The sequence below is a fragment of the Vulpes lagopus genome, chromosome 12, assembly GCF_018345385.1.
Source record: "Vulpes lagopus strain Blue_001 chromosome 12, ASM1834538v1, whole genome shotgun sequence".
Classification (NCBI taxonomy): domain Eukaryota; kingdom Metazoa; phylum Chordata; class Mammalia; order Carnivora; family Canidae; genus Vulpes; species Vulpes lagopus.
In genome coordinates, this window is record NC_054835.1 from 12,907,890 (window position 1) to 12,930,834 (window position 22,945).

At 62.9% G+C, this 22,945-nt stretch overlaps 5 protein-coding genes across 12 annotated transcripts; 4 read left to right on the forward strand and 1 right to left on the reverse strand.

Moving 5' to 3' along the window:
- Positions 1 to 2,126: 2,126 nt before the first annotated feature.
- CYSRT1 (cysteine rich tail 1) lies at positions 2,127 to 3,843 on the forward strand. Of its 2 annotated transcripts, XM_041723841.1 has the most exons (3): positions 2,127 to 2,472; positions 2,561 to 2,843; positions 3,182 to 3,843. In XM_041723841.1, the coding sequence occupies exon 3, from the start codon at positions 3,190 to 3,192 to the stop codon at positions 3,613 to 3,615; it is 426 nt and encodes a 141-aa protein (XP_041579775.1). In that variant the 5' UTR covers positions 2,127 to 2,472; positions 2,561 to 2,843; positions 3,182 to 3,189; the 3' UTR covers positions 3,616 to 3,843. The 2 variants fall into 2 exon arrangements, with proteins under 2 accessions (XP_041579775.1, XP_041579774.1); XM_041723840.1 differs by having other exon boundaries at positions 2,561 to 3,843.
- A 94-nt stretch (positions 3,844 to 3,937) lies between these two features.
- Positions 3,938 to 6,485, forward strand: RNF224 (ring finger protein 224). Its single transcript, XM_041725238.1, has one exon. The coding sequence runs from the start codon at positions 6,021 to 6,023 to the stop codon at positions 6,483 to 6,485; it is 465 nt and encodes a 154-aa protein (XP_041581172.1). The 5' UTR covers positions 3,938 to 6,020.
- A 1,013-nt stretch (positions 6,486 to 7,498) lies between these two features.
- On the forward strand, positions 7,499 to 13,700 carry SLC34A3 (solute carrier family 34 member 3). Of its 6 annotated transcripts, XM_041723774.1 has the most exons (14): positions 8,237 to 8,295; positions 8,721 to 8,807; positions 8,961 to 9,084; positions 9,358 to 9,447; positions 9,892 to 10,020; positions 10,096 to 10,239; positions 10,318 to 10,429; positions 10,510 to 10,705; positions 10,892 to 10,981; positions 11,072 to 11,159; positions 11,251 to 11,418; positions 11,501 to 11,617; positions 11,697 to 11,821; positions 13,124 to 13,700. In XM_041723774.1, exons 3-14 carry the CDS (start codon positions 9,000 to 9,002, stop codon positions 13,586 to 13,588), a joined length of 1,809 nt encoding a protein of 602 aa, XP_041579708.1. In that variant the 5' UTR covers positions 8,237 to 8,295; positions 8,721 to 8,807; positions 8,961 to 8,999; the 3' UTR covers positions 13,589 to 13,700. The 6 variants fall into 6 exon arrangements, with proteins under 6 accessions (XP_041579705.1, XP_041579710.1, XP_041579707.1 ...); XM_041723771.1 differs by lacking the exons at positions 8,237 to 8,295; positions 8,721 to 8,807 and adding an exon at positions 7,499 to 7,616; XM_041723773.1 differs by lacking the exon at positions 8,721 to 8,807 and having other exon boundaries at positions 8,187 to 8,295.
- A 3,267-nt stretch (positions 13,701 to 16,967) lies between these two features.
- On the forward strand, positions 16,968 to 19,456 carry TUBB4B (tubulin beta 4B class IVb). 2 transcript variants are annotated; one of them, XM_041726676.1, is made up of 4 exons: positions 16,968 to 17,124; positions 17,409 to 17,517; positions 17,599 to 17,709; positions 18,242 to 19,456. In XM_041726676.1, the coding sequence occupies exons 1-4, from the start codon at positions 17,068 to 17,070 to the stop codon at positions 19,300 to 19,302; spliced, it is 1,338 nt and encodes a 445-aa protein (XP_041582610.1). In that variant the 5' UTR covers positions 16,968 to 17,067; the 3' UTR covers positions 19,303 to 19,456. The 2 variants fall into 2 exon arrangements, with proteins under 2 accessions (XP_041582610.1, XP_041582609.1); XM_041726675.1 differs by having other exon boundaries at positions 17,409 to 17,709.
- FAM166A (family with sequence similarity 166 member A) lies at positions 19,329 to 21,404 on the reverse strand. The gene is made up of 6 exons (XM_041726677.1): positions 21,041 to 21,404; positions 20,721 to 20,959; positions 20,506 to 20,632; positions 20,219 to 20,313; positions 19,799 to 19,916; positions 19,329 to 19,537 (listed from the first exon to the last, which is right to left on the reverse strand). The coding sequence occupies exons 1-6, from the start codon at positions 21,321 to 21,323 to the stop codon at positions 19,449 to 19,451; spliced, it is 951 nt and encodes a 316-aa protein (XP_041582611.1). The 5' UTR covers positions 21,324 to 21,404; the 3' UTR covers positions 19,329 to 19,448.
- Between the last annotated feature and the right edge of the window lie 1,541 nt (positions 21,405 to 22,945).

Here is a 22,945-nt window from a genome sequence, read left to right on the forward strand (position 1 = left end):
CGGCGGGGCTCCCAGGGGCGCGGGGCGCGGGGCTCTGGGCAGCGCGGCGCGGCGGCAGGTGCGTGCGGAGCGTGGCGCGCTCTGCGGCGGAGGCGCGGGGACCGCAGTGCGCGCGGCGCCCGCCCGCGCCCGCAGCGCCACCCCCCGTCTGGGGACCCGCGCGGGGTCCGCGGGGCGGGGCCAGTGTCTCAGCCGCCCCTCCATCGCCGCGGGTCTGCCGCCCGCTCCCGGGGTTGCCCTCCCCTGCGAGCCGCTTGTGGATCAGGACCCCCGCCGCCCCCCCCTCCCGCGACGCCCTTTTCCGGTACCCGCGACCCTCAGTCCTTCCTGGCTGACCTGGGTCCACGTCAAGTCCCCCCACCCCCAATTCTAGAAGGGAAATCGTGCTTTTCGAAGCCCGAGGCCTCAATGCCAGCAGAAGGAAGGCAAGGGGGACCCAGAGATGGTCTCAGGACAGCTGGTTCCCAGGGCCCTTCCTGGGGACTGCCACATGTCCCCCAGAGAGTCAGGGTCTCTGCTCCTCCTTCCACTCTGTCCCCAGTGGGATTGCCTCCAGCTCACAGGTGCACCCAGGTTGTGTTCAAAGAGGACATGAGGGTGAGCAGGTGTGGACAAGCAAGATATCAGAGATGTAGACGGAGAAGAGGAACAGTGCTTGGGAGAAGGCTCCAAGGACAGGAATGCTGGACAGATGGGTGGGGTGAGGGGTACGCAGATGGTCAGACAACTGGACAGGCCAGTGGGGCAGTCCACTGATGACAACAGGCACCTGCCCAGGGTGGGGTGACCCTTTCCGGCATCCCATCAGGTCAGCACGTGCCCTGCTGTCACACATTTGGTGCTAATCTGACCCCACCCAGCAGAGAGGCCCCATTCCTTTCTGTTTCCTCCTCAAGCCGGGCTTCCCTGACCCCCCCCTCCCAGGAACATACCCTCTGCCTGTGGGGGAGCCTCAGGTGAGAGAGGAGGCAGAGAACATGTTGGCAACTATTTGGGCAGGGACCTCAGCCGCAGGGGCCGGGCAAGTGCCACCCCCTGTGCTGCTCCAGTGCATGCTAGCACTCCCATGACCAAGCACTGGGCCCTACGCCTGACCGTGTGTCCAAGAGTCTGGCCACAGCCCATCTCTGTCCAGGCCCACCTGCACCTGGTCCTTCCGGGCAGCAGAGCCCAGAGAGGTCACTATTCCTGGTGAGGAAGAACACATGGGCAAAACAGACCGGAGGAGTGAACTGAGGCAGAGGGCCTAACTTTGCAGCTCTGTGACCTCAGGCTGGTGTGCCGGGGGTCTCAGTTTCCAAAGCCATTTAGAGACAGCGGGTGTGGGGTGTGCAGGTGAGTGGGTGCCTGGCAGGATGGGCAGCGAGGGCCTTATGGGGTCTGGCGTGAAGGTAGAGCAACCGAGAGAGCCCCAGCCAGAGGAGGGCTAGGGGCCTGGCCCCGGCCTCAGGTTCTGCTCAACTTCCCACCGACCCGCGGGCCGCGCACCGCAGAAGGAACCAGCCATCAGGCCCCGCCCCTGGCCCTGAGGCCCCCGCCCCTAGCCCTGAGGCCCCGCCCCTAGCCCTGAGGTCCTGCCCCGCGAGGGCCCACCTCCCCGAGCCCGCCCGAGCCCGCGCCGCCGGGGCCGGAGCCCCGCGGGTCATTGCTGCGCTGTCCAGGCTGAGTTTTGGACCGTCCAAGGCCAGCAGACCCCAAACCGGGTCTTTGGAGAAACCTTCGAGCGCGGGGGCTTCTGGGGAATAAAGTTCTCACCGGCTGCCCCCCAGGCGTGTTGCGCGCATGCGCCAGCCTCCGCCTCGCAGCAAGGGGCGGAGTCTGCCGGGGCAGTGGGCGGGGCTTTTTGAGCCTGCGCAATGAGCATCTGTCATATACCTGCGAAGTCCCGGGTCCCGGGCCCCCTCCACACCCGGTGCCACATCGGTAGAATTCGTGTCCGGACCGGTCTGACTGGCCTCGTGCGGGCCACCCCGGTCACCATGGCCTCTGGGGTGATTTGATCCCGCCCTTCCTGGGGGTTCCCTGGGGTGACAAATCCTGGGGGTGCAGGTCCCAGCCCCACTCTACTGCCTAGATGGCTCTGGGGGAAGATCACCAGTGCCAGGCCCAGACCCGAGCGCTCAGCATGCGTTGTCACCCAGCACATGGCCACCCTGTGTGGCAGGTGCTAGATGAAGGTGAGAATAGGTGCGCATTCCAAAGAAAAAGAGTCTGGTGGGGTGGGGAGTTTGTCTCCCAGCCCACCGGAGATGGAAACTGCTGTTTCAGAAATGAACCAGTGAAGCCCCTGTCGTTGCCAATTGTAAGATGAGTTGTAACAAAAGGTGTGTGAATCAAACGTTTTTTATCAGTTAAGAAACTGCAAACCTCCAGGCAGCCTGTGCTCCCACACCACCACCATCTGTGTCTGCTGGCTGGAGGCTGTTGCTTCAAGTGAGGCCCTCTGCCCTCTGCCCCAGCAGGGGCTCCGAGGTGTGTGAGTGATGGCTAGGGTTCTCCAGACCCCCTGCAGGCCTCCCCTCTGAGGCTGAGGTCAGGCTTGCCTATTCCCTCCTGCCAGCTGCAGGTCTGTGGAGGGCTGACGTCGGGCTCCACATGCTTAGAGGCTGAGTCACCCAGGATGTCAGGGCCCCTTGGAGCCCCCGCTGGGGCCACCACCCACTTGTGCTGGAAGAGCCAGGGCCTCCTGGGATCCCCGGAACCCCATCTTGGAGCTCCGCCCCAGGGCCCCGCCCCTCCCCAGGAGGGAAAAAGGCAGCTGCCAGTTGCTTGCCTCATAGGCACTGGGACCCGGCCCACAGGACACAGGACGAGAGGGTAGACTGCTGCCATCACCACTCCAGGTGGGTCTGGGGCTGAGGACCTTCCCTACACTGGGGCTCAGCCGTGGGCAAGCCCAGCTGCATCTCCCGGCCTCCCACCCCCTTCCCAGTACCATCACAGGGTCCTGCCATGCAGGAAGGGCATCTGGGAGACATTGGCCCTCATACTCAGCTCCCCTGCCCCATGCCCGTGTGTGTGCACTCGCGCGCGCATGCACACACACACACACACATTGACACACAGGCCCGGGATACTCTGGTATCTCCGCAGCCTGGCTTTTTGCGGGGTGGACACTGTCTTTGGCTAAGGCTGACCCCTCCACTGAACAAATATTGTCTCCTCTGCCTGCCCCTGCCAGGCTGGGCCATGGACCCACATGAGATGGTCGTCAAGAACCCGTATGCCCAGGTCAGCATCCCCCGGGCTCACCTGCGGCCAGACCTGGGGCAGCAGCTGGAGGCGGCTCCCTCTTCCTGGGAGTCACAGCCTCTACCTGCAGGGTCCTGCCCCTCAGAGCCCACCCGGCTCCTGCAGCCCACTGAGGAGGCCCCAGGGAGCAAGGATGCCAAGGGTGCCAAGGGGGCAACCCAGACCCAGGGCCAACAGGCCTGGCTGCAGCCCGGCAACCCTTATGGTAGTGGGCAGCACCCAGCAGGACTGACCTATGCTGGCCGGCCCCCCATGGGGCGCAGGGATGACATCGCCCACCACTGCTGCTGCTGTCCTTGCTGCTCTTGCTGTCATTGCCCTCGCTTCTGCCGCTGCCACAGCTGCTGCTGCATCATCTCCTAACCCAGCAGCCACACCAGTGCCCACGTACTTGGGGCAGCCACTGGACCATTGCCATGGGTGTTGGACACTTCCCACCCCGGACAGGAGCAGCTACCTGGCAAGAAGGCCAACAACCCGGCTCCGGCACCTTGCCAGAGAGGCGGGACACCTGCTGTGGTGGCAGCCCTGGGGATACCCCCCTTTGCCTCCCTGGAGGCCCACGGCCCAGGCAATAAAGCAGTGAGCTATGTTCTGGTTATTCTTCTTTACACTGCCGCCTTGAAGAGGGTCCTGGGCTGGACCATATCACAGGCCTCGGCCTCTGTGGGACATTCGGGGTGGGGAAGGCACTCCTTGGGACATTCTGTGTTGCAGCTCTCAGATCCACTCAGAGGCTGGATGGGAGGGTGGGAGCGTGTCCCCTGCCCTGACCCAGCCAGGCCTGGGTTCAAGCTCTTGCATTCCCTAGGACTCAGGCCAGGGTGGGGAGACAGGTCAGGCCTTGGGTCAGACAGTAGGAGGATGCTAAGCATAGAACCGGGGTGTGGGGAGTGGAGCCCCAAGAGGGCCACCAGGAGGACCATCACGTTGGCAGGACCAGGCGGGTGGGACTGGCTCTGGCAAGTTTCTGTGAGTAGGATCCCAGGCAGCCAGGACCAGGCCCTGCCCATCCGTGAGTCACCGCCCTACCCCAGCCGGGGTGTTTTTCTGGTTCCTCATGAAATGCCCAATTCCTAAACATCTGCGGTGTGGCCCCCATGCCATGCTGCTCATCTGCTGTCCTGCCTCCAGGGCCTGGACCTCCTGAATGAGGTGAGCAGAAAAGGAGCTGGCCAGTGCTGCCCCTTGGAGGACAGATCTCCCGTTTATCTGAGCAGTGTAACATGCTTGCCTTGGTGGGATGTGTGGGGAGCTAAGCTGCGTGAGGCTGGCATTGCCTCACTGCTAGGGTGAGGCTGGAATGCCAGGGCAAGGAGTGACCAGTAAGGCCTGCGCTGGGCACTCTGACGTTTCCAGGGCCAGGCAGAGACAGCCAGACAAGGAAACTGAGCTGCCCCTGCAAGATGGATGGGTCCTGGTGCCAGCCCTCCCCTGACCCAGGGTGACTGTCCTGTCTCTGGCCGTGGGTGGATACGTCATTGGCCTGACTGTGCAGGGACTCAGGAGTGCCATGCTCCTGGCCCCTGCCCCATGGCCTGCCTCCACCAGAGGATGACCCCACCCAGGCCAGCCACAAAAAGCTTGTTCAACTGGTCAGGGAGGCTGCTGACAGCACGGTAGTAGGACTAAGGAGGAGCCCCTCTGGTTCTGGGCTCCCTCCCCGCCAATCCCATCTGTCCTGACCATTCTTGATACACCCCATTCTGCTGTGCCCACAGTCACAGTCACCTTGCCAGCTCAGGGACCACAGCCAGGCAGATGCTAGGGGGAGGCGGCCTCTAGTGGGGGCCACCAGGGATAGCCACAGTGTGCCCCTGGGAGCTTCTGGGTGATCCTTGTGTGTGCATGGAGGTTCCCATACCTGTGCTTGAGCACCTCCTTGGGGCCCTGTGGAGCAGGCCGCTGCCCTGTAACGGGGGCCTGACAGACCCAGACCAGGCAATAGGAAGGTGCTGTGGACACACACATGCACTGTGAGGGAGCTTTGGAAGAGCAGGACCCCCGCCCCAGGGCTCTGAGCCTGTGAGGGTCCTGGCAGATTACCTGGAGGGGGCTACACTTGAGCTGAGAGCTGAAGAAGCATCTCCTGGTTCAAAGCCAGAGGCTTTCCTAGTGCAAAGTGGAGGGATTATCAGAGTCGGAGGTGGGTCTGGCTGGCTCCCGAGGCCAGGAGAGGGACCAAGGTGAGCTGTGAAGCCAGGCCTGGAGGGGGACTGCTGAAGCTGGCCTGGGGAAGGGGGGTGGGGTGGGGGGCGCCTTATCTCCTACTGGGTTGATGGTGCTAGTGGATCCAGTTGCAAGTGCTTTGTGGCTGAAAGGGGAACCCACACCTGCCTGCAGCCACCACCTGCCTCCCTGTCGACTAGTAATGCGAGCCCCAGGGTGGGAGCCGCAGGGCGCCCTGGGTCCCCCTCCACCCAGGACATCCTCTGGCTGGGCAGAGCTGCCCGGCAGAGCGAATGCAGGTAAGAGCGGCCTGGGGCTTAGGCAGGCTAGGGTATGGGAGGGCGAGGAGTGGAGCAGGAGGGCCATAGAGAGGGACCAAATGGCAGGACAGGCTGCTGGCCAGCCAGCAGCCATGGAACCCTGGGCTGTGCCCAGACCCTGGTGTCTGGGGCCCCGCCGGCCACCCCCTCACCCCCGGTTCTGCCGAGGCCCAGGACCCCATGCTCTGGGGCAGACTCCCGGTGTCACAGCCCAACCACGCGAGGTAGATCTCGAGGCAGGTGAGGTGGGCCGCAACTCCCCTGCACACCTTCCCCAGGATGCTGCAGCCAGAGAGTCCCCAGGTCTCTGAGGAAGGGACTGCTGCCAGCTCCCGGCGGGGTGACTGCATCATCTGCTACTCAGCCTACGACCTCACCGGGCACCTGCCACGCAGACTCTACTGTGGCCACACCTTCTGCCAGGCGTGCGTGAGGCAGCTTGACGCTCCAGCCCAGGAGCAGCGCTGGATCCCCTGCCCCCAGTGCCGCCAGAGCACCCCCACACCCCGTGGAGGGGTGGCCATGCTGGACCTCGACCTGGCCGCCTTCCTGGCTGTGAAGGCTGAGTGGGAGCCGTCCCGTGAGGAGCCCCGGGTGCCCCCCAAAGGCAACACTGCCGTCACTCAGCAGCCAACCAGGCTCTGTCCCTCCCTGGGCACCCAGCCCCACTTCCCCTCATCCTGGGGCTGCTGCAGTGGCTGCAGGAGCCTCTGCTGGGGTGCCCCTGGCAGTCCTGAGGTCTGAGTCCTGCCCATACGACTGCGGCCCACAGTGTGCCTGCCTGGGAACCTCGGACTGTGGCACCACCAGCCCCACAAAGCCCGGGGACCGAGCATCCTGCGGGCTGCCCTACACGGATCCCCCAGACTGCAGTCTAAGTGAGGGGCTGTGCCCACAGCACTGTGAGGCTCTGGGAGAAGAGGGTGGCCTCCTGCTTATCTTGGCCAGGATTCTAGGGCCTCAAGCTAGCCTGAGCACATGCAGGGTGAGGGTGCTGCTGTCAGAGCCACCTGCAAGCCCAGCCCAGGCCAGAACTCAGCCCAGAGGATGCCTCCACAGGTCAGGGCCTGGCCAAGTCTGTGCCTGGTCATGCTGGAACCCATCTCCTCTTCCTTATAGAAGGTCCCAGAGGTGTGAGCCAGAGCAGAGACAGAACCATTTCCTCCATCCTTGGCTGGCAAAGAGTACCTGCAAAGTTCATCTGTTCAACAGAGCCCGCTGAGTGCCAACTATGTGTTGGGCACTGTTCCGGGAGGGTCTTCTGCAGGCACAAAGTCCCTGCTATGACAGGTGCCCAAGGAGAGGGCCCTGTCTGGGGCTAGCTCTAGGCCCAGAGAAGGTGGGGACCCACCATGGTCACTCAGTAGAGCTGCTCCCACATTCAGCCTTTTCCTGGCCATCACCTTCCTTCTGCCTCGTGGTGACCCCCACACAGACCCTTCAGAAGGGCCATAGCAGGTGCTGGAGGCTATGGACACAGACACTCCCCCAACTCAGGTGGCAACATCCCCATCCCCATCCAGGGAAGAGCTGTCACATGGCCACTCAGGAGCCTCTGGGAGGGACTGCTGGGCCTGCCCTGGGCAGTGGGAGCAGGATGGGGAGGGACAAGAAAATTTGCTGAGAGGACACTCAGAAACCTCCTCCTTCTCTGGGGCAAAGTCCCCCAGGCATACAGCGATTGGTGGGCAGCATCTGGCCCAGGGTGCTATGGCCAGCAGGCCCCCTGGGGAGACCAGGCCCAAGGGGGAGGGGAAGGAGCATGTGCAGCAGAGCAGCAGGAAGGGACTGACCCTGAGGCACCCATGAACCATGGGCCGGTCGGGATCATTCTCCTGTGGGAGTGGACAAGACGGGCTAGGTCTGCCAATCCAGGTAGGGTGGGCAGTGGGCCAGGCAGCACTGTGACCTGGGGATGGTTCCTGACACCCTGCCCCCACCCCATCTGCCCAACTTGCAGATGGAAGTGCAACACCCTCCACTGTTACTACCCAGCACTGAGGCTGAAGCTGCTGGGAGCTCTGCCGGGCCCAGCCCTGCACTGAACCCGGATCTGAACTGGATGACCCCGAGCTGGGGCCCTTCCCACCCACCTGGTGCAAAGGGCTTCCCTCCCACTATCTGATGAGGTAGGGACCACCACAGTGAGGTCTGCAGAACTCGGGGTCAACTTCCCGAGAGGCCTCCAGGCCAAGCTGCCAGGGCCCCAGCATCCTGCCCCACCTCGCCCCAGGTAGGCAGTGTGCAGTGTCTGCTGGTGGAAGTCGTGCACGCAGAGCCTGAGCCCAGCCCTGCAACACACCTGGCCTGGCTCAGGGCCCATCCAAGGAGAAACCCCACTGTAAGAGGGCTGGGCTGGGGCCCTGGAGCCCTGGCCCCAGGCAATAGCAGCACCTAGGGCTGTACAGGTACCCCTCTGGGGCCTCCGCTCCTGGGTAAACATTAATGGGGCCCAGAGCACAGCAGGTCATGTGTGTGCCCAGCAGATCTTTGACCGGCACTTGCTTCCGCCCTGTGTCTCCTCCCCGCAGGCGCCCCCTTACTCCCCTCACAGGTAGGAGCTTCTAGAACCAGGTGGGGGCCCGGGGACACCAGGACCAGGGCTGGGTGACCTCCTGGCGCAGGGCGCAGGCCCCACCCTGAGCCTCCCCAAGCTGAGAATGAAAATCAGGAGGGAGGGGTGACCTGGGCCCTGGACCCTGGGGACTGAGAGGGAACTGGGGGAGAAGACTAGACCCAGAGGGTTGAAGAGAGCTGGGGTGGGGGCACCCAAGCCCCTTGCCCTGCCCCCATCACTGGGGGTGTGGCCCTTATCAAGGGGAAACGTCACCGTTTGGTATCAAATGCCAAAGTCTAAACTGGGACCATCTGCAGTGTCCCTGATGACACCTGATAGGAAGCTCCCTGGGTTCCCAGCACCTAACCACTTCCGGCACCCAGCACCCTGTGCCCTGGGCCACCCACCAAGTCTTCTTCCAGCCAGGACCAGCGAGGGAGCCAGGGAGCCAGGGCCCCCTCGATTCTGCTCCCCGAAATTGGACTGGGCTCGCCTGACAACTGCCTGAGGTTACTGTGACCATCCCCCTGTACATGGAGGAGGCAGGAAGTCACCAAGGCCAGCAGGGAGTGGGGAGGAAAGACAGATCTCAGGTTAGAGGACCCCAGGACCTGGCGGGGCAGCAGGAGGACACACGTCTGACCTGACTTTCCCCCCACCAGATCCAGGCTTGGGTCTGGGTCTGTCCCTGCCAGAAATCCATGCCGAATTCCCTCACGGGTGGCCAGGTCCCCTCCCATACTCTGGACACAGTTGGCCTGGTGGACCGGAGTCTGGGAAATGCAGGTACCAGGAGCCCCAGGGCAGCAGGCCTCAGCCTGCCCCTCTGCCTACCTATCCAGCCCCTGATCCATTGACCCATTTAAGTGGGGAGGGGTTCCTGCAGAGCCCAGGGCGGCTTGTGATGATTCTGGTCAGGGCCAGACAAGCTGGAGGCCCCCTTCTTCTCTGTTCCCTGTTTCTGCCTCTTGCCCCAAGCCCCTATACCATAGGCCCCTCCACCCCCTTTGGCCCCCACCTGGGAGTATCCTTGGCCCTACTTCACCTTGGCTTGTGCAGGGACCTCCGGTTCTGCCCCAGTCTTGGAAGAGGGGGAAATGGACCCCTGGGGCCTCCCTCAGCCAAAGGACACTGGCCAATCCTGGAAAGGTAGGTTTGGAGGTGCTGGGTAACTGAGTGAACAGGGCTCCAACTCCCCACGGTCTGAGTGTGGAGATGGTCCTTGGGGAGGGACAGAAGGGAAGAGGTTTGCCTCCACAGGCTACATAGAAACCTACTCCACAGGCCACCCCCTCAGGGGCCCTGGTCCTTCAGCTCAGCTGCCTGCCCTGTCTGGAGATGAGAGCCACCCCACCCACTCTGCTCCTCCTCCTCCCTCCTAATGATCATTAGGTTTCTGGGAGGTCCTAGGGGCGGTCTGCTGGGCCATTTTCTACAAAGGAACAGAGGAGGGACCCAGAGCCCGCCATGGGGGACAAGGAGGCTGACCCAGACCCTGCCCTGGAGGGAGACAGGAACAGGACTTCGAGGGGTACCAGGCAGGGCAGGGCTGGGTGAGGGCTGGCTAAGCACAGCCCTGCCCTGTGTTCTCAGAGCTCAGCGTGGCCGGCAGGGTACTCCGGGTGGTCATTGGCTTCCTCAAGGCCTGTGGGCTCCTAGGCAACCTCTATCTTTTCATCTGCTCCCTGGACATCCTCAGCTCCGCCTTCCAGCTGCTGAGCAGTGAGTGCCCAAGGGTCTGGGGGTGGGGCGGGCAGCCAGCCCTGCACAGCCTCAGTGAACCTCCTGTGGACACAGGCAAAATGGCTGGAGACATCTTTAAGGACAACGTGGTGCTGTCCAACCCTGTGGCTGGACTGGTCATTGGTGTGCTGGTCACAGTTCTCGTGCAGAGCTCTAGCACATCCTCCTCCATCGTGGTCAGCATGGTGGCCTCCAAGTGTGAGTGCCCTCCCTCCCATCCCGGGCTGGTGGTGGTGGGTGGGCAGAACACAAGAGGCTGATGCAGCACCCCTACAGTGCTTACTGTCCAGGCCTGTGTGCCCATCATAATGGGCGTCAACGTGGGCACTTCCATCACCAGCACCCTCGTCTCGATGGCACAGTCAGGGGACCGGGATGAGTTTCGGAGGTGAGTGGGGGGAGGGGAGGGCCAGGGGCTGCAAGTGAGGCCACAGCTGGGGCCACTAACCACTCTGCTCCACGCGGCAGGGCCTTTGGTGGCTCGGCCGTACACAGCATCTTCAACTGGCTCACCGTGCTGATCCTGCTGCCCCTAGAGAGCGCCACAGCCCTGCTGGAGAGGCTCAGCGCTCTGGCTCTGGGTGCCACCAGCCTGGAGCCCGGGGGTCAGGCACCCGACATCCTCAAGGTGCTGACAAAGCCTCTCACACACCTCATCGTGCAGGTGAGGAAGGCTGCTGCCCTCCAGAGGCCCTTTGCACTCCGAGCACGGTGGGAGTGGGGCGGAGGTAGTACCCCAGGTTCTACCCTGAGCCCAGGGCGGAGGGCATAGTGGGCTGGGCTGTGGGCATCAGAGTCCCAACCGAGCCCTGAGGGTCCAGTACATGGTCACGATCTCTCTGTCCCCCAGCTGGACACTGATATGATTGCAAGCAGTGCCTCAGGCAACGCCACCAACGGCAGTCTCATTAAGCGATGGTGCGGCACCCGGGAGGTGATGGTGAGGTGCCTCTGACCCCCGATCTCTGACCTGCGGAATTACTCGTGCCGCCGGCTCTGAGCCCATCCTGAGCCTGCCCTGCCTCCCCAGACTTCGGGGAACAGCAGCGACTGTGGAGCGACCATCTCCGGCCCTTGCCCCGAGAGCAACAGCTCTACGGTGGTGGAGCAGCTGCCCTGTGAGGCCCCGCCCCTCCCTCAGCCACGCCCTGGGCTCACCCCTCCCACCCCCGCTCCGCCCCCGGCTCACTGGCCCCGCCCCGCCCCCAGGCCACCACCTGTTTGTGGGGACTGAGCTCACAGACCTGGCTGTGGGCTTCATCTTGCTGGCCGCCTCCCTGCTCCTGCTCTGCACCTGCCTCGTCCTTATCGTCAAGCTGCTCAACTCTGTGCTGCGCGGCCGCGTCGCCCAGGCTGTGAGGAAGGTCATCAACGCTGGTGCGGCCAGACTGGGGACCTGGGGGTGAAGGCGGGGAGGGGGAGCGGGCAGAGGGTGATCCAACCCTCCCCCGCCCTGCAGACTTCCCCTTCCCGTTCAGCTGGCTCAGCGGCTACCTGGCCATCCTCGTGGGTGCCGGCCTGACGTTCGTGCTCCAGAGCAGCAGCGTCTTCACCGCTGCGATCGTGCCACTCATGGGTGAGTGCAGAGGGGGCCCCCAGGGCCCTGGGGCGGGGGATGAGGACTTGGCCCTGGTGGAGACCCCCGGCTCCTGCAGGGGTTGGTGTGATCAGCTTGGAGCGGGCCTACCCCCTCTTCCTGGGCTCCAACATTGGCACCACCACCACAGCCCTGCTGGCTGCCCTGGCCAGTCCTGCGGACATGCTGCTCAGTGCGCTCCAGGTACCACCCTCCCTCACCTCTCCCTGCCCTCCGGCCTTCCCGCTCCACCCCAGGCCTGTGGCTTCTCCCTGGGCTCAGCCCCCTCCTGTCCAGCTCTGCAGCCTGGTTGGCACTCGCTGTCCTGGGACCCACATCTGGCTGCCAGGTCAGACCTGCAGCCCCACCTCCTGGAACCCTGGGGATCCTGTGGACATCTTTTGGACCCCCAGCCCTGCTCTTCCTCCCCTGGGACCAGGTCATTTCAAAGATACTATGGCCTCGGGGTGCCTGCTCTTCCTTCCTGAAAGCCCCTGCCCAACCTCCCTTGAGGAATCCCTGTCCTCAGCCCCACCCCGTGCTGCTGTGTTCCTTCAAGGGATCTCAAGCCCCCCTATCCCACCACCTCTTGGATGCACCCCCCCACCCGCACCTAAACCCAACAGGTCCCTGGACAGCATGCCATCTTCCTGCCAAAGCCCTACCACACCTGTGCTGGGTGCTCCCAGCTGCCCTTGCCCAGGATGCCTCCCTCTGGTCCCCTAGCTCTGTGGCCCACACTCAGTCCCATTTAGCCCTGCTAAGTCTCTCTCTAAGTCACCCTTGCTGCAGTCCACTGTCCTGGCTCTGCTTTTGCTTTCCCTCCTCCACTGCCTCTGCCAAGATGCCCAGACAGGTGCAGCTCCTGAAAGCCCAGATCTTGCTGAGCTTCTGCCCACAAGCCCTCCCTACGACCCACCTGGATTTTTGCCTCTTCTCTGTCTACTCAGACCCTCTTAGTGCAGGGCCCTGGTCCACCCCCTCCAGGAAGCCCTCCGACTGCACCTTCCACACCGACTTCTCAAGGCCAGCAGCCCCCAGAGGGGGCTATGTTCCCTGCATGTGTGGCCATGCACCTCCTCCCCACAGGAGCCAAGCCAGAGCCCAGGGCTGGGTGGCCAGACCACTTGTGGATATGCAGGAGTGAGGTCACTAAGCATGAGGTGTGGGCAAGCTAAGCCAGCACAGGAGAGCAGGTCCAGGAGGCCACTGGTGATGTAGCTAGCACACTGGGATGCTAGACTGGGATCCCACCCGTAAGTGTGTGGAGGGGGGAGTGGGGCACTACTAGAGGAGCATACCCATCCCCTGCTGGAATCTGCCCTTCTAAGGGGATCCCTTGAGAACACAGGGACCTCAAACAGGCTTCCGACTTAGTATCCTTTTTGCCGGGGTAGGGGGTGGCTATGGGTCGGAGGAGGAAGAGCAGGTGTCCTGAGTAGCCAAAGGGGACCTGTGTGCCCTAGGACCCGGGCTCCTAACCCTGCCTGCCCTCTGGACTTCTAGGTTGCCCTCATCCACTTCTTTTTCAATCTGGCTGGCATCCTGCTGTGGTATGTGGTGCCTGTCCTGCGGTTGCCCATTCCGCTGGCCAAGCGCTTCGGGGATCTGACTGCCAACTACCGCTGGGTGGCCATTGCCTATTTGCTGCTCAGCTTCCTGCTGCTGCCCCTGGCTGCCTTCGGGCTCTCCCTGGCAGGGAGCACGGTGCTGGCTGCAGTCGGGGGACCCCTGGTGGGGCTTCTGCTCCTCATCGTCCTGGTCAATGTCCTGCAGCGGCACCGGCCAGCCTGGCTGCCCCGCCACCTCAGGTCCTGGGCCTGGCTCCCCATCTGGCTCCGTTCTCTGGAGCCCTGGGACCGCCTGGTGAGCGGCTGCTGCCCTTGCAAGGTCTGCAGCCCCCCTCAGGCCGCTGCCAAGGAGGCCCACTGCTATGAGAACCCTGAGGTCCTGGCCTCCCACCAGTTGTGAAGGGCGGGCACTCCCACTTCACCGACTCCTGGGTACCCCAGGGGATCCAGTAGCAGAAGACTTGAGTCACCTGGTTTGCCTACTTTGCAAATAAACAAGGCTATGACTCAGGTGTGAGTGGTCTGCACTCCCCTTACTACAGAGGGCCCCTGATCGTGCTCCAGGGTGAACTGGAGGTGAACCAGCTCCGGCTGTCCCCCAGGTGACACTTGGGACCCTCTACAGCCCGTGTGGGTGTGGGCACACACCTAATCCCAGAGTCCCAGGCTGTAACTCTGTTTCCCTCCTGAGCCTCTGGGGACCAAGTGGCGGCCAGTCTGGAGGATACAGACATTCCTCAGAAAGAATCTGTGGCTGGACATAGCTGGGACTGTTGGGTGAAGGATGGAGGAGTGGCTGGCTCCCACGCCCCACCACCCCCTGAGTGTGCGCCCTGGGAGCCAGGTGCCGGCAGCTCCTCCGAGAGCCAGCCTCATGGTTCCTGCAGGTGCCCAGGGCCTGAGGAGAGGATGAGCAAGGACCAGGAGGCCCCAGACCCCCACTCCCATACTGCCCCCCACGATGGGCAGGGCACAGGGCAGTGTCTGAGTAAGCAAAGGCTCAGGGATGCCGTGGCCCAGGGGACCAGGTGCCCAGTGCCCCTTCCTCCCCCTTCGCCTGCTCCCTACATGACCCACCTCCTGGTGGGTCCTGCCCGCACCTGGAGCCCCTGCCAGCATGCCACCCAAACCCCTTGGCTGTGAGGATTGTGAAGGTCAGCGGGTGGAGGGAGAGGCCGAGCACTGTCCCTCCACCTGGGGCTGGGGGTGCACCCCCCAGGGGGCTCCTGCCCCCCCCGCCCCTCCCCTGAGGGGCACATGCCCACAGAGTAGAGGTGGAGGTAACATGGGTAGGAGTCTGGCCTGCTCCAGCTCTTCCAGTGCCGCTATAGGCAGTCACCTCCTCCTTGTCTGGCACCGCCTCCCGGGGCCCTCCAGGTTTGCCCACACAGCCCCAGTGTGGGGAGAGTGAATGCTCAGCAAGAACAGACCTGGGGAGCCTCAGGGCCAACGCATAAACAGTCCTGTCTTTCCACTCCCCTCAGAACTCCCAGCCCTCATTCCCCTCTGCCCACCCCCCCCAAGCTTCCAGGCCTCTGAAGCCTGGGGTTCGCTGCTCACCAATGGAGGTAGCTTCCTGTTCTGGGGCTCTTGGGAGCAAGACTGGGGGCAGGCTCATACGTTCCAGCTTGTCCTCCACCCCCAAACCGCCTTCTGTGACCTCAGGACACTCCCAGGGGTGGACATCAGCTTTCTGGGCCCTCTGAGCTGGGCTGGACCTGGCTAGTGCCCTAGGGAGACATGCAGGAGCTCTCCCTCCCCGTGGTGGGGACATGGAGGGGGGGGGGGAAGCACCGCAGGCACCCCTCCTTCCGGGGCGGGTGAGGCTGCCCACAAAGGCTGACTGCGGGTCCTTTGAGGCCATGGACGAGTGTCTGCCTGCCGCCCCTGGCTGGCAGTAACGCACCCTCCCGCTGGGACCATGGCCACCGGTAAACAGAGCCTCCATTTGTGGATGCCTCCAACAGCTGCAGGCTGGGGCGGGGTGTGGGGGGGCAGGCGCCCAGCCCTCCCACAGCCCTGCCCAGGCCTCCGCATCCCTCCTGGCCACAGACCCGCCCTGCGCCCAAGCCCTCCTGCCCCACACAGCCCCACTTCTCCACATGGAGGCAGGGACAGCCTGGGCTCAGGGTGGGGGGGTCTGCAGGGCCTCCCCCACAAGCCTGTATAGCAGCTACCACCATGGTCCTTGGGCTCATGCCTGAGGGCCACAGGGAGACTTCCGTGGTCTTGCACTCAGTGTCTACCTCCTGGGGTCATGGTGGACAACCTGGTGTCTCTGAGCTCTAGGGCTCACACCTGGGCAGAAACACAGCCTCTGCTTTGTTGTTTACAAAGTAGGGGTGGCACACTGAAACGTGGGCACAGGCGCAGGAAGCGGGGCCGGGGATCTCAGGCCCCACAGCTTGGGGCAAGGGGGTGCGGGGGGGGGGGCGCGGGGGGGCCAGAGAAGCCTTTGACGAACTCCAAGAGCAGCCCTCCTGGACTCACTGGGGAACCTCTGAGCTGCTCCCTCCGCGGATCTCTGGATTCATGACTGCGGCAGAGCCGGGCCCAGCCCACGGCTGCCTGGGCAACTGAGCGAGTCTACGGGGCCCTGTGAGGGAACCCTGTGCACCTCGCCCGGCAGCCGAGTCCACCTTCCCGCACAGGCCGTGCTGACTCACCCTCCGGCCACTGCAGTCCTGGAGGAGCACAGCTGCAGACCACTGTGGGCCCGAGAACCCTGGGCTCTAGCCAGCACGCCGCCTGCTCCTACTTTCCCGCACACGTTCGCGGTCGCGGTTGCCGCATACCGCAGTTCCGAGCACCTGGGAGACAAGCCAGGGATGGGGGGGCGGCTCGCGGGCAAAACCAGAGTCTAGGGAGGCGCGGGCGGCCACGGCTGACGCAGGGCTGCCCTTCGGGAGTTAAGAGGGTCTAAGAACAGACTGCGAGTGCCCTTTTGAAAGAAGGACCGAAAGTGCGACCACATGTTATATAACTGTGTTTCCTTGTAGATTTCCGTCAGAGCACTGGGGAAACGCAAAAGCACTTGTCAGTGCAGGCGTGGCTGGGGCAGCGGGGCCCAGGGATCGGGGTCAGGGGCCCGCCCGCGTCTCCACGCCGCTCTGCGTGCTCCCGGGGCCGAGGCTCCCGGCAACCGGCGCGGCGCGGCGCCGTCTCCACAACAAGAGCGCGGCGACAGGGAGGGCCCCCGGGACGGCGGCCCCACGTGCTCCCTCACCTGACCGCGACCGGGCGGGCGAGCACGCGGACCGAGGACGGCAGCGGGGCAGCTACCCCCCTGTGCCCCCGGCCCGCGTCAGGCCACCCCCCCATCCCCTGGCCCCCGCGGCACCCCCGCTCCCGCGCCGGCCCGTCGTTGGGTTCCTTAAGGCCACCGGGGCTGCAGAGCCGCCCCGCCCCGCCCCGCCCCGCCCTCCCCACCAGCCCGCGGGCCCTCCCCCGGAGGCCCCACCCCCCACGCCCGCGCGCGTCCCCGCGGCACTGCGGCGGTTACCAGGACGCCGGCCCTCGGTCGGCGTGCTCTGCGGGGCCAGCCAATGAGGGGGCAAATCAATCATTTGAAATACCCAATGGGCAGAGCACTGCAGCTCGAGGGCGGGGGTTCTGATAGGGAGAGCGGAGGCCGAGGCGGACCAATAAAGAGCGAGCGGCGTTGGGAAGGTGGGCGTTAGGCGGACGGATCGACGGGGAGCACAGCCAATCAAGCCGGGACGCCTGCCAGCCTCGTTCTGGCGGCCCAATAGGAGACTGGCGGGGGCGGGCGCGGCGGCTATATAAGCGTTGGCGGAGCGTCGGTTGTAGCAGTCTGCGCGCCCGTTCCTCGGCTTTTGCGTTCGTCCTTCCATCCGCGCCGTCGCCGCCGCCGCCGCCATGAGGGAGATCGTGCACCTGCAGGCCGGCCAGTGCGGCAACCAGATCGGCGCCAAGGTGGGCAGGGGGGCTCCTGGGGCCCGGCGCGGGTCTCCCGGGCGGATAGGCGGGCGGCCGAGAAGATGGCGGCCGTAGGCGAGCGGGTGGGCGGGCGGCCCCCCGCATTGCGGGCCCGCGCTGGGTCGGGGCCGGGGTGGCGGCGTGGGCCCCCGGGGACGGACCTGGGCAGGCGCCGGCGGCGGCAGCGGCGTGGGGGGAGGGGAGGGCCGCGCCCATCCGGGGCGGGGCCGGCTCTGCCGGCGTGACTCAGCCCGGGCCCGGCCCGCCTGCGTCCCTCACAGTTCTGGGAGGTGATCAGCGACGAGCATGGCATCGATCCTACCGGCACTTACCATGGCGACAGCGATCTGCAGCTGGAGCGGATCAACGTGTACTACAACGAGGCCACCGGTGAGACACCACGCCCCTTTCTCAACTACTACTGCGTCCCCGCGGCTCTCCGCTCGCTCACGTCCCCCTCTCTCCTCCTAGGTGGCAAGTATGTGCCCCGCGCTGTGCTCGTGGACCTAGAGCCCGGCACCATGGACTCCGTGCGCTCGGGACCCTTCGGGCAAATATTCAGGCCAGACAACTTCGTTTTCGGTGAGCTGCGGGGTGGGGGCTGGGCAGCGGCATGATAGCCAGGAGGGCTCAAAGGTCAAGGGGTGCCCAAGGTCGCAGCCGGCAGCACCGCAGAGCTGAGGTCGTGATCCGTTCTGCCGCTGGAGTGGAAGCTAGATACCCTCCTTCCCTGTGTGGAGTCTCTGAATCTCCTTCTAAAGCGGCTTTGGGAGGAAGGCCCAGCTGTCCACCCGCAGGGAAGGAGCCAGCAGATGTAATCTCCCTGCTGTAACGTTGAGTTGGGAGGCAGGGGAGGATGTGTTTGCAGTGCCTCTGTTCTTGAGAATTGGCGGGGGTGGACGGTGGGGAGGAGAGGATTTAAAGATAAGGTGTGTTGACCCTAACTTAAGTTTTAAAGGGGCCGGTCGTTGCTTTATCAGTTTTGGGGTCTGTTTGCTGTACATGCAGATCAAGCCGTGTGTGTCCCGTCACACCGTGTCATTTGAGCTTTTTGGCATGGGTGACCAGTGGTGACCACATGCCCGGCAGAGAGTGACTGGCTGCCCTCTTACAGGTCAGAGTGGTGCTGGGAACAACTGGGCCAAGGGGCACTACACAGAAGGCGCAGAGCTGGTCGACTCGGTGCTGGATGTCGTGAGGAAGGAGGCTGAAAGCTGTGACTGCCTGCAGGGCTTCCAGCTGACCCACTCCCTGGGTGGGGGGACTGGGTCTGGGATGGGGACCCTCCTCATCAGCAAGATCCGGGAGGAGTACCCAGACAGGATCATGAACACATTCAGTGTGGTACCCTCGCCCAAGGTATCGGACACAGTGGTGGAGCCCTATAACGCCACCCTCTCGGTCCACCAGCTGGTAGAAAACACAGACGAAACCTATTGCATTGATAACGAGGCTCTCTATGATATCTGCTTCAGAACCCTAAAACTGACCACACCTACCTATGGGGACCTCAACCACCTGGTGTCTGCCACCATGAGTGGGGTCACCACCTGCCTGCGCTTTCCTGGCCAGCTCAATGCTGACCTGCGCAAGCTGGCTGTCAATATGGTCCCCTTCCCCCGCCTGCACTTCTTCATGCCCGGCTTCGCCCCACTGACCAGCCGAGGTAGCCAGCAGTACCGGGCCCTGACGGTGCCCGAGCTCACCCAGCAGATGTTTGATGCTAAGAACATGATGGCTGCCTGTGACCCCCGCCATGGCCGCTACCTGACTGTGGCCGCAGTATTCAGGGGCCGCATGTCCATGAAGGAGGTGGACGAGCAGATGCTTAACGTCCAAAACAAGAACAGCAGCTATTTCGTCGAGTGGATCCCCAACAACGTGAAAACAGCTGTCTGTGACATCCCACCCCGGGGGCTAAAGATGTCTGCCACCTTCATCGGCAACAGCACAGCCATCCAGGAGCTGTTCAAGCGCATCTCAGAGCAGTTCACGGCCATGTTCCGGCGCAAGGCCTTCCTACACTGGTACACGGGTGAGGGCATGGACGAGATGGAGTTCACAGAGGCCGAGAGCAACATGAATGACCTGGTGTCTGAGTACCAGCAGTACCAGGATGCCACGGCCGAGGAAGAGGGGGAGTTCGAGGAGGAGGCGGAGGAGGAGGTGGCCTAGAGCTGATACCTGGTAAAGCGCGTGGAAGCTGTGTGAACTCTTTATTCGCTCACAACCTGTTCTCTGATAGCCGTGTCTCTGTGTGCACTCGCTCTTTTTCCTGTCTGGACGTCACATGCTGTACAGATGCCACCATTAAAGCATTTTCATAGTGTCTGGTGTTGCCTCTCCATTTCCTTCTGATAGGCCCTGCGGGTACTGTTGCCAAATGTCATTGCGTAGTTGTCTTGCATGGCTACAAGGGACAGTGTGCAGCTGAGCCCCTGGCCTTGCCACATGCCCAGAGTAGGGGTTAGCACAGGCTTCACAGGAGCTGGGGTTGCCCTGGGCACCTGCTTCCTGCCCAGCTTGACTATGAAGTTCTGGAGGGCCACTATGGTCTGGGGGTACAGCATGCGCAGAGGGGATCCCAGGCACCCAACTCTTCCCCAGAGTGGCCTGGTCACTGTGACTTTATCTAGGAGGTGGATGAGGGAGTGATCCACTGTGTACTCACATGGTATGAACCCCATGTAGAAAGGGATCAGGCCCTGGCTGCTATAGATGGTGTTGCTGGGCCAGTGTGTTCTGGGAAGCCTCTCACCCAGGGCACAGATGGGGTTTCTGAAGAGGAACTGTGGAAACAGGTGCTGACACAAGCTGCCTTCCCCAGCTCATAAAGGTAGGTCGTGGTGAGGACTGGGCAGCTGTTCTGATCTGTGGTTAAGGCTTGGGGTGGGGGTGGGGGGGGTCTTACCCACTCCCCACAGTGTTCCAGAGCAGGGAACTTTGGCCCCGACTAGAGAACCGAGGTGGGTGCAGAGGAGCAGGGAAGCCAGCTGAGCCTTAGCTGTGCTCCTACCTGCCCTGTGGCAGATGCCACTGTGCAGACCATGCTGGGCATTTGGGAACAGGCCCTGGTGTGGTGGTGTCCTACCTGGTTCTTGTCAAATTCATCCATAGCCTGTGTGACACCCTTGCGGTAATTGACCCCCATCACCCAGGCAAACTGAGGGACGAAGCCAGCGTAGCCTAGGGGAGGGAAGTGGTCAGGGTCCTACCCCAGGTCCCCTCCCATCTCCGCTAGGTGTACCCACACTCTAGGAAACTGGGCAGGGCCGGGGCAAGCCCTCCTCACTTGTTCTCCCTCATCCTCCTGGGCCCCTGGAGCCTTGCTGGACTGTTTGGGGGTGGTGAGTTCACACTCAGACTCAGGGCTCCCACCTGAAATGGCCTTGCGTTGGATCAGGTTGGGGTGGTCCAGCTGGGGCAGCCTGTGGAACCTGCCCACATCCAGGGTCTCCTGCTGGTGAGCTGGGGGTGGGTGGTACTCCTTCCTGCAATGGTACAGCTGCGGTGGGAAGGGTCAAGTCACTGCCTCAGCGGCCCCACTGGGCCCAGCTGGGGTGAGGCTTAGTCCCAGCACCTCTCCCAGTTACCTGGTCCTGCCCAGGGGTCTCGTGGACAGGGGAGGTGCTCCGCAGGCCTGGGTGTCCAAAGTTTCTGAAGTCCCCCTTCCTGCCTGGTGGGCACGGGGGATAGGGGGGGTAGGGCATGAAGCCCGCAGGCAGGAGGACCTGCCTGGATATATTCTCTACTCCTGGTGGCCCCTTCTGAGCGTCTACCTCCTGGGGTGGGAACCGGCCTAGGATCTCAAACTTCTTGTAGGGCTTCATACCTGTACGGACAGGGTGGGTATGAGTGACAAAAGGCAGGAGGGTGAACTGGGGCAGGCAAGGCTGGTGGGCGGGCGGCTTACCGGTGTAGTGGGGGATGTAGGGCTCAGTCAGGTCACGGCAGGGGATTGAAGGTGGCTTGGGCTTGCTGAAGTCCTCAATGAATTTGGGCTCGGATATTGGGGACAGCACAGAGCAGGAGCTCTTCTGCACACCAGGGTCTGTGAGCAGCTGAGCAGTGGTGCGCCCATAGGTGTTCCCCACCTGGTAGCGCAGTTGCGGATAGAAGCCAGCATAGCTGTGGAGGGAAGAGGTAGAGTAGGTGGAGCCCCTGTGAGCAGGGTGTGGACGTGGCCTGCTGGCCATAGGCAAAGTACCTAACCTCACCTACAGAATGGTGGTCCTGGGACACCTGCCTTCTGAGGTGCACAGGGCTTGAATGGGAGGCACGAGGCACTGAGAACAGGCCTGGCCCAGAACAGATGCACGGTTGTCCTTACCACCAGATTGCCTTCTACTTTCTTCCCAGCTGGCCTCAGGCAAGGAGGCTGAGAATGAGGGGACAGGGATCTCTGCCCCCTGAAGTGCTTACGGGGATGGTGACTGGGTCCAGGCCTGGACCGTGGCACAGCCCAACCTACAAAGGTGGTCCCTCTGGGCATTGCAGGAACTTGGCCGGGACTTTTGCCACCCACGAGGCCAGGAACCAACTGTATGGGACCAGGATTTGAGAGGCAGGTGGGAGGGCTGCTGGTAGGAGGCAATGGCTGAGGTGTCATTTATTTTTTTTTAAAGATTTTATTTGGGCAGCCCGGTGGCTCAGCAGTTTAGCGCCGCCTTTGGCCCAGGGCCTGATCCTGGAGTCTCTGGATCGAGTCCCATGTTGGGCTCCCTTCATGGAGCCTGCTTCTCCCTCTGCCTGTGTCTCTCTCTCTCTCTCTCCCTCTCTCCCTCTTTCTCTCTCTCTCTCTCTCTGTTTCTCATGAATAAATAAAATATTTTAAAAAATAAAGATTTTATTTATTCATGAGAGACAGGAAGAGAGAGAAGGAGGTGGAGACATAGGCAGAGGGAGAAGCAGGCTCCATGCAGGAAGCCCGATGTGGGACTCCATCCCAGGACTCTGGGATCACACCCTGAGCCAAAGGCAGACACTGAACCACTGAGCCACCCAGGCATCCCATCATTTAGAGACAGAAGGGGAGGTAGTGGTGGGGCCTGCATGATCGCCCAGGCAGTGCAAATTGTTTTCTTTCGAAAAACCTGCCAAAGCAAATGTGGAATTACTACTTTGAGAGATAAGCAGGGCTGGAGCGCAAAGGGCAGGGGTCGTCTTCTGTGTCACCTGGCCTTGCGTTTCCCCTAGAACTACTGTGAAGAGCTAGGTTAGCCTCCCTTCCAGCCCTTGGGTGTGTGTGTGTGTGTGTGTGTGTGCACGTAGGTGTGCTCATACACTTCCCATGGGGCTCGTTTTAGTTCAGCCTCTACGTTAGGGGTACCCAACCTGGCAGACCTGGTGCCCCCACCATCCACCTGCTCCAGTGGCTTATGTCTTGAAGACATGTGGCAACCCTCTGGGGCATCTGGGGTTTATCCCGTTGCTGGGCCATCCCCTGGTTTCTGCTCATCATAGGCCTGTTGGCCATCGGGTGGGGCTCTTGGTGCAGTGCTGGCAGGGAGGGCACCCTGCCCTAGCATCCAGACCTGGCCCCGCTCCCCCAGCCTCACCCAGGGATGTAATGAGGTTCTGGCGTGAAGAGACCGTGTTTCTGAGTAGCTGTCATCTTGTCTCAACAGCACCTTTGATGGCTCCAGCCCCTTTCAGCGTCTGACTCCCTTCCCTGAGAGGAGTCCCCGTTGCCTGGAAACCATTGTGAAGGGGCCTGCCATTGTTGGGGCCTTCCTGGTCCAGGACCGTTCCTTAACCCTGTGAGTGCTCCCATTTTACAGGTGGAACACCCAGGCCCAGACAGGCAGCACTCTGCGGG

What these genes read in the sequence shown, in the direction of transcription:
- CYSRT1 (XM_041723840.1), top strand. Translation starts at nt 2,953, where the DNA reads ATGCAGGAAGGGCATCTGGGAGACATTGGCCCTCATACTCAGCTCCCC.
- RNF224 (XM_041725238.1), top strand. Translation starts at nt 6,021, where the DNA reads ATGCTGCAGCCAGAGAGTCCCCAGGTCTCTGAGGAAGGGACTGCTGCC.
- SLC34A3 (XM_041723771.1), top strand. Translation starts at nt 7,554, where the DNA reads ATGGGCCGGTCGGGATCATTCTCCTGTGGGAGTGGACAAGACGGGCTA. An exon ending in CCGGAGTCTGGGAAATGCAG is followed by an intron (nt 9,085 to 9,357) that starts GTACCAGGAGCC and finishes TGGCTTGTGCAG; the next exon opens with GGACCTCCGGTTCTGCCCCA. An exon ending in CAGCATGGTGGCCTCCAAGT is followed by an intron (nt 10,240 to 10,317) that starts GTGAGTGCCCTC and finishes GCACCCCTACAG; the next exon opens with TGCTTACTGTCCAGGCCTGT.
- TUBB4B (XM_041726675.1), top strand. Translation starts at nt 17,068, where the DNA reads ATGAGGGAGATCGTGCACCTGCAGGCCGGCCAGTGCGGCAACCAGATC. An exon ending in GCAACCAGATCGGCGCCAAG is followed by an intron (nt 17,125 to 17,408) that starts GTGGGCAGGGGG and finishes CGTCCCTCACAG; the next exon opens with TTCTGGGAGGTGATCAGCGA. An exon ending in GCCAGACAACTTCGTTTTCG is followed by an intron (nt 17,710 to 18,241) that starts GTGAGCTGCGGG and finishes GCCCTCTTACAG; the next exon opens with GTCAGAGTGGTGCTGGGAAC.
- FAM166A (XM_041726677.1), bottom strand. Translation starts at nt 21,323, where the DNA reads ATGGCCAGCAGGCCACGTCCACACCCTGCTCACAGGGGCTCCACCTAC. An exon ending in ATGAATTTGACAAGAACCAG is followed by an intron (nt 19,917 to 20,218) that starts GTAGGACACCAC and finishes CTGTTTCCACAG; the next exon opens with TTCCTCTTCAGAAACCCCAT. An exon ending in CTACATGGGGTTCATACCAT is followed by an intron (nt 19,538 to 19,798) that starts GTGAGTACACAG and finishes TGTCCCTTGTAG; the next exon opens with CCATGCAAGACAACTACGCA.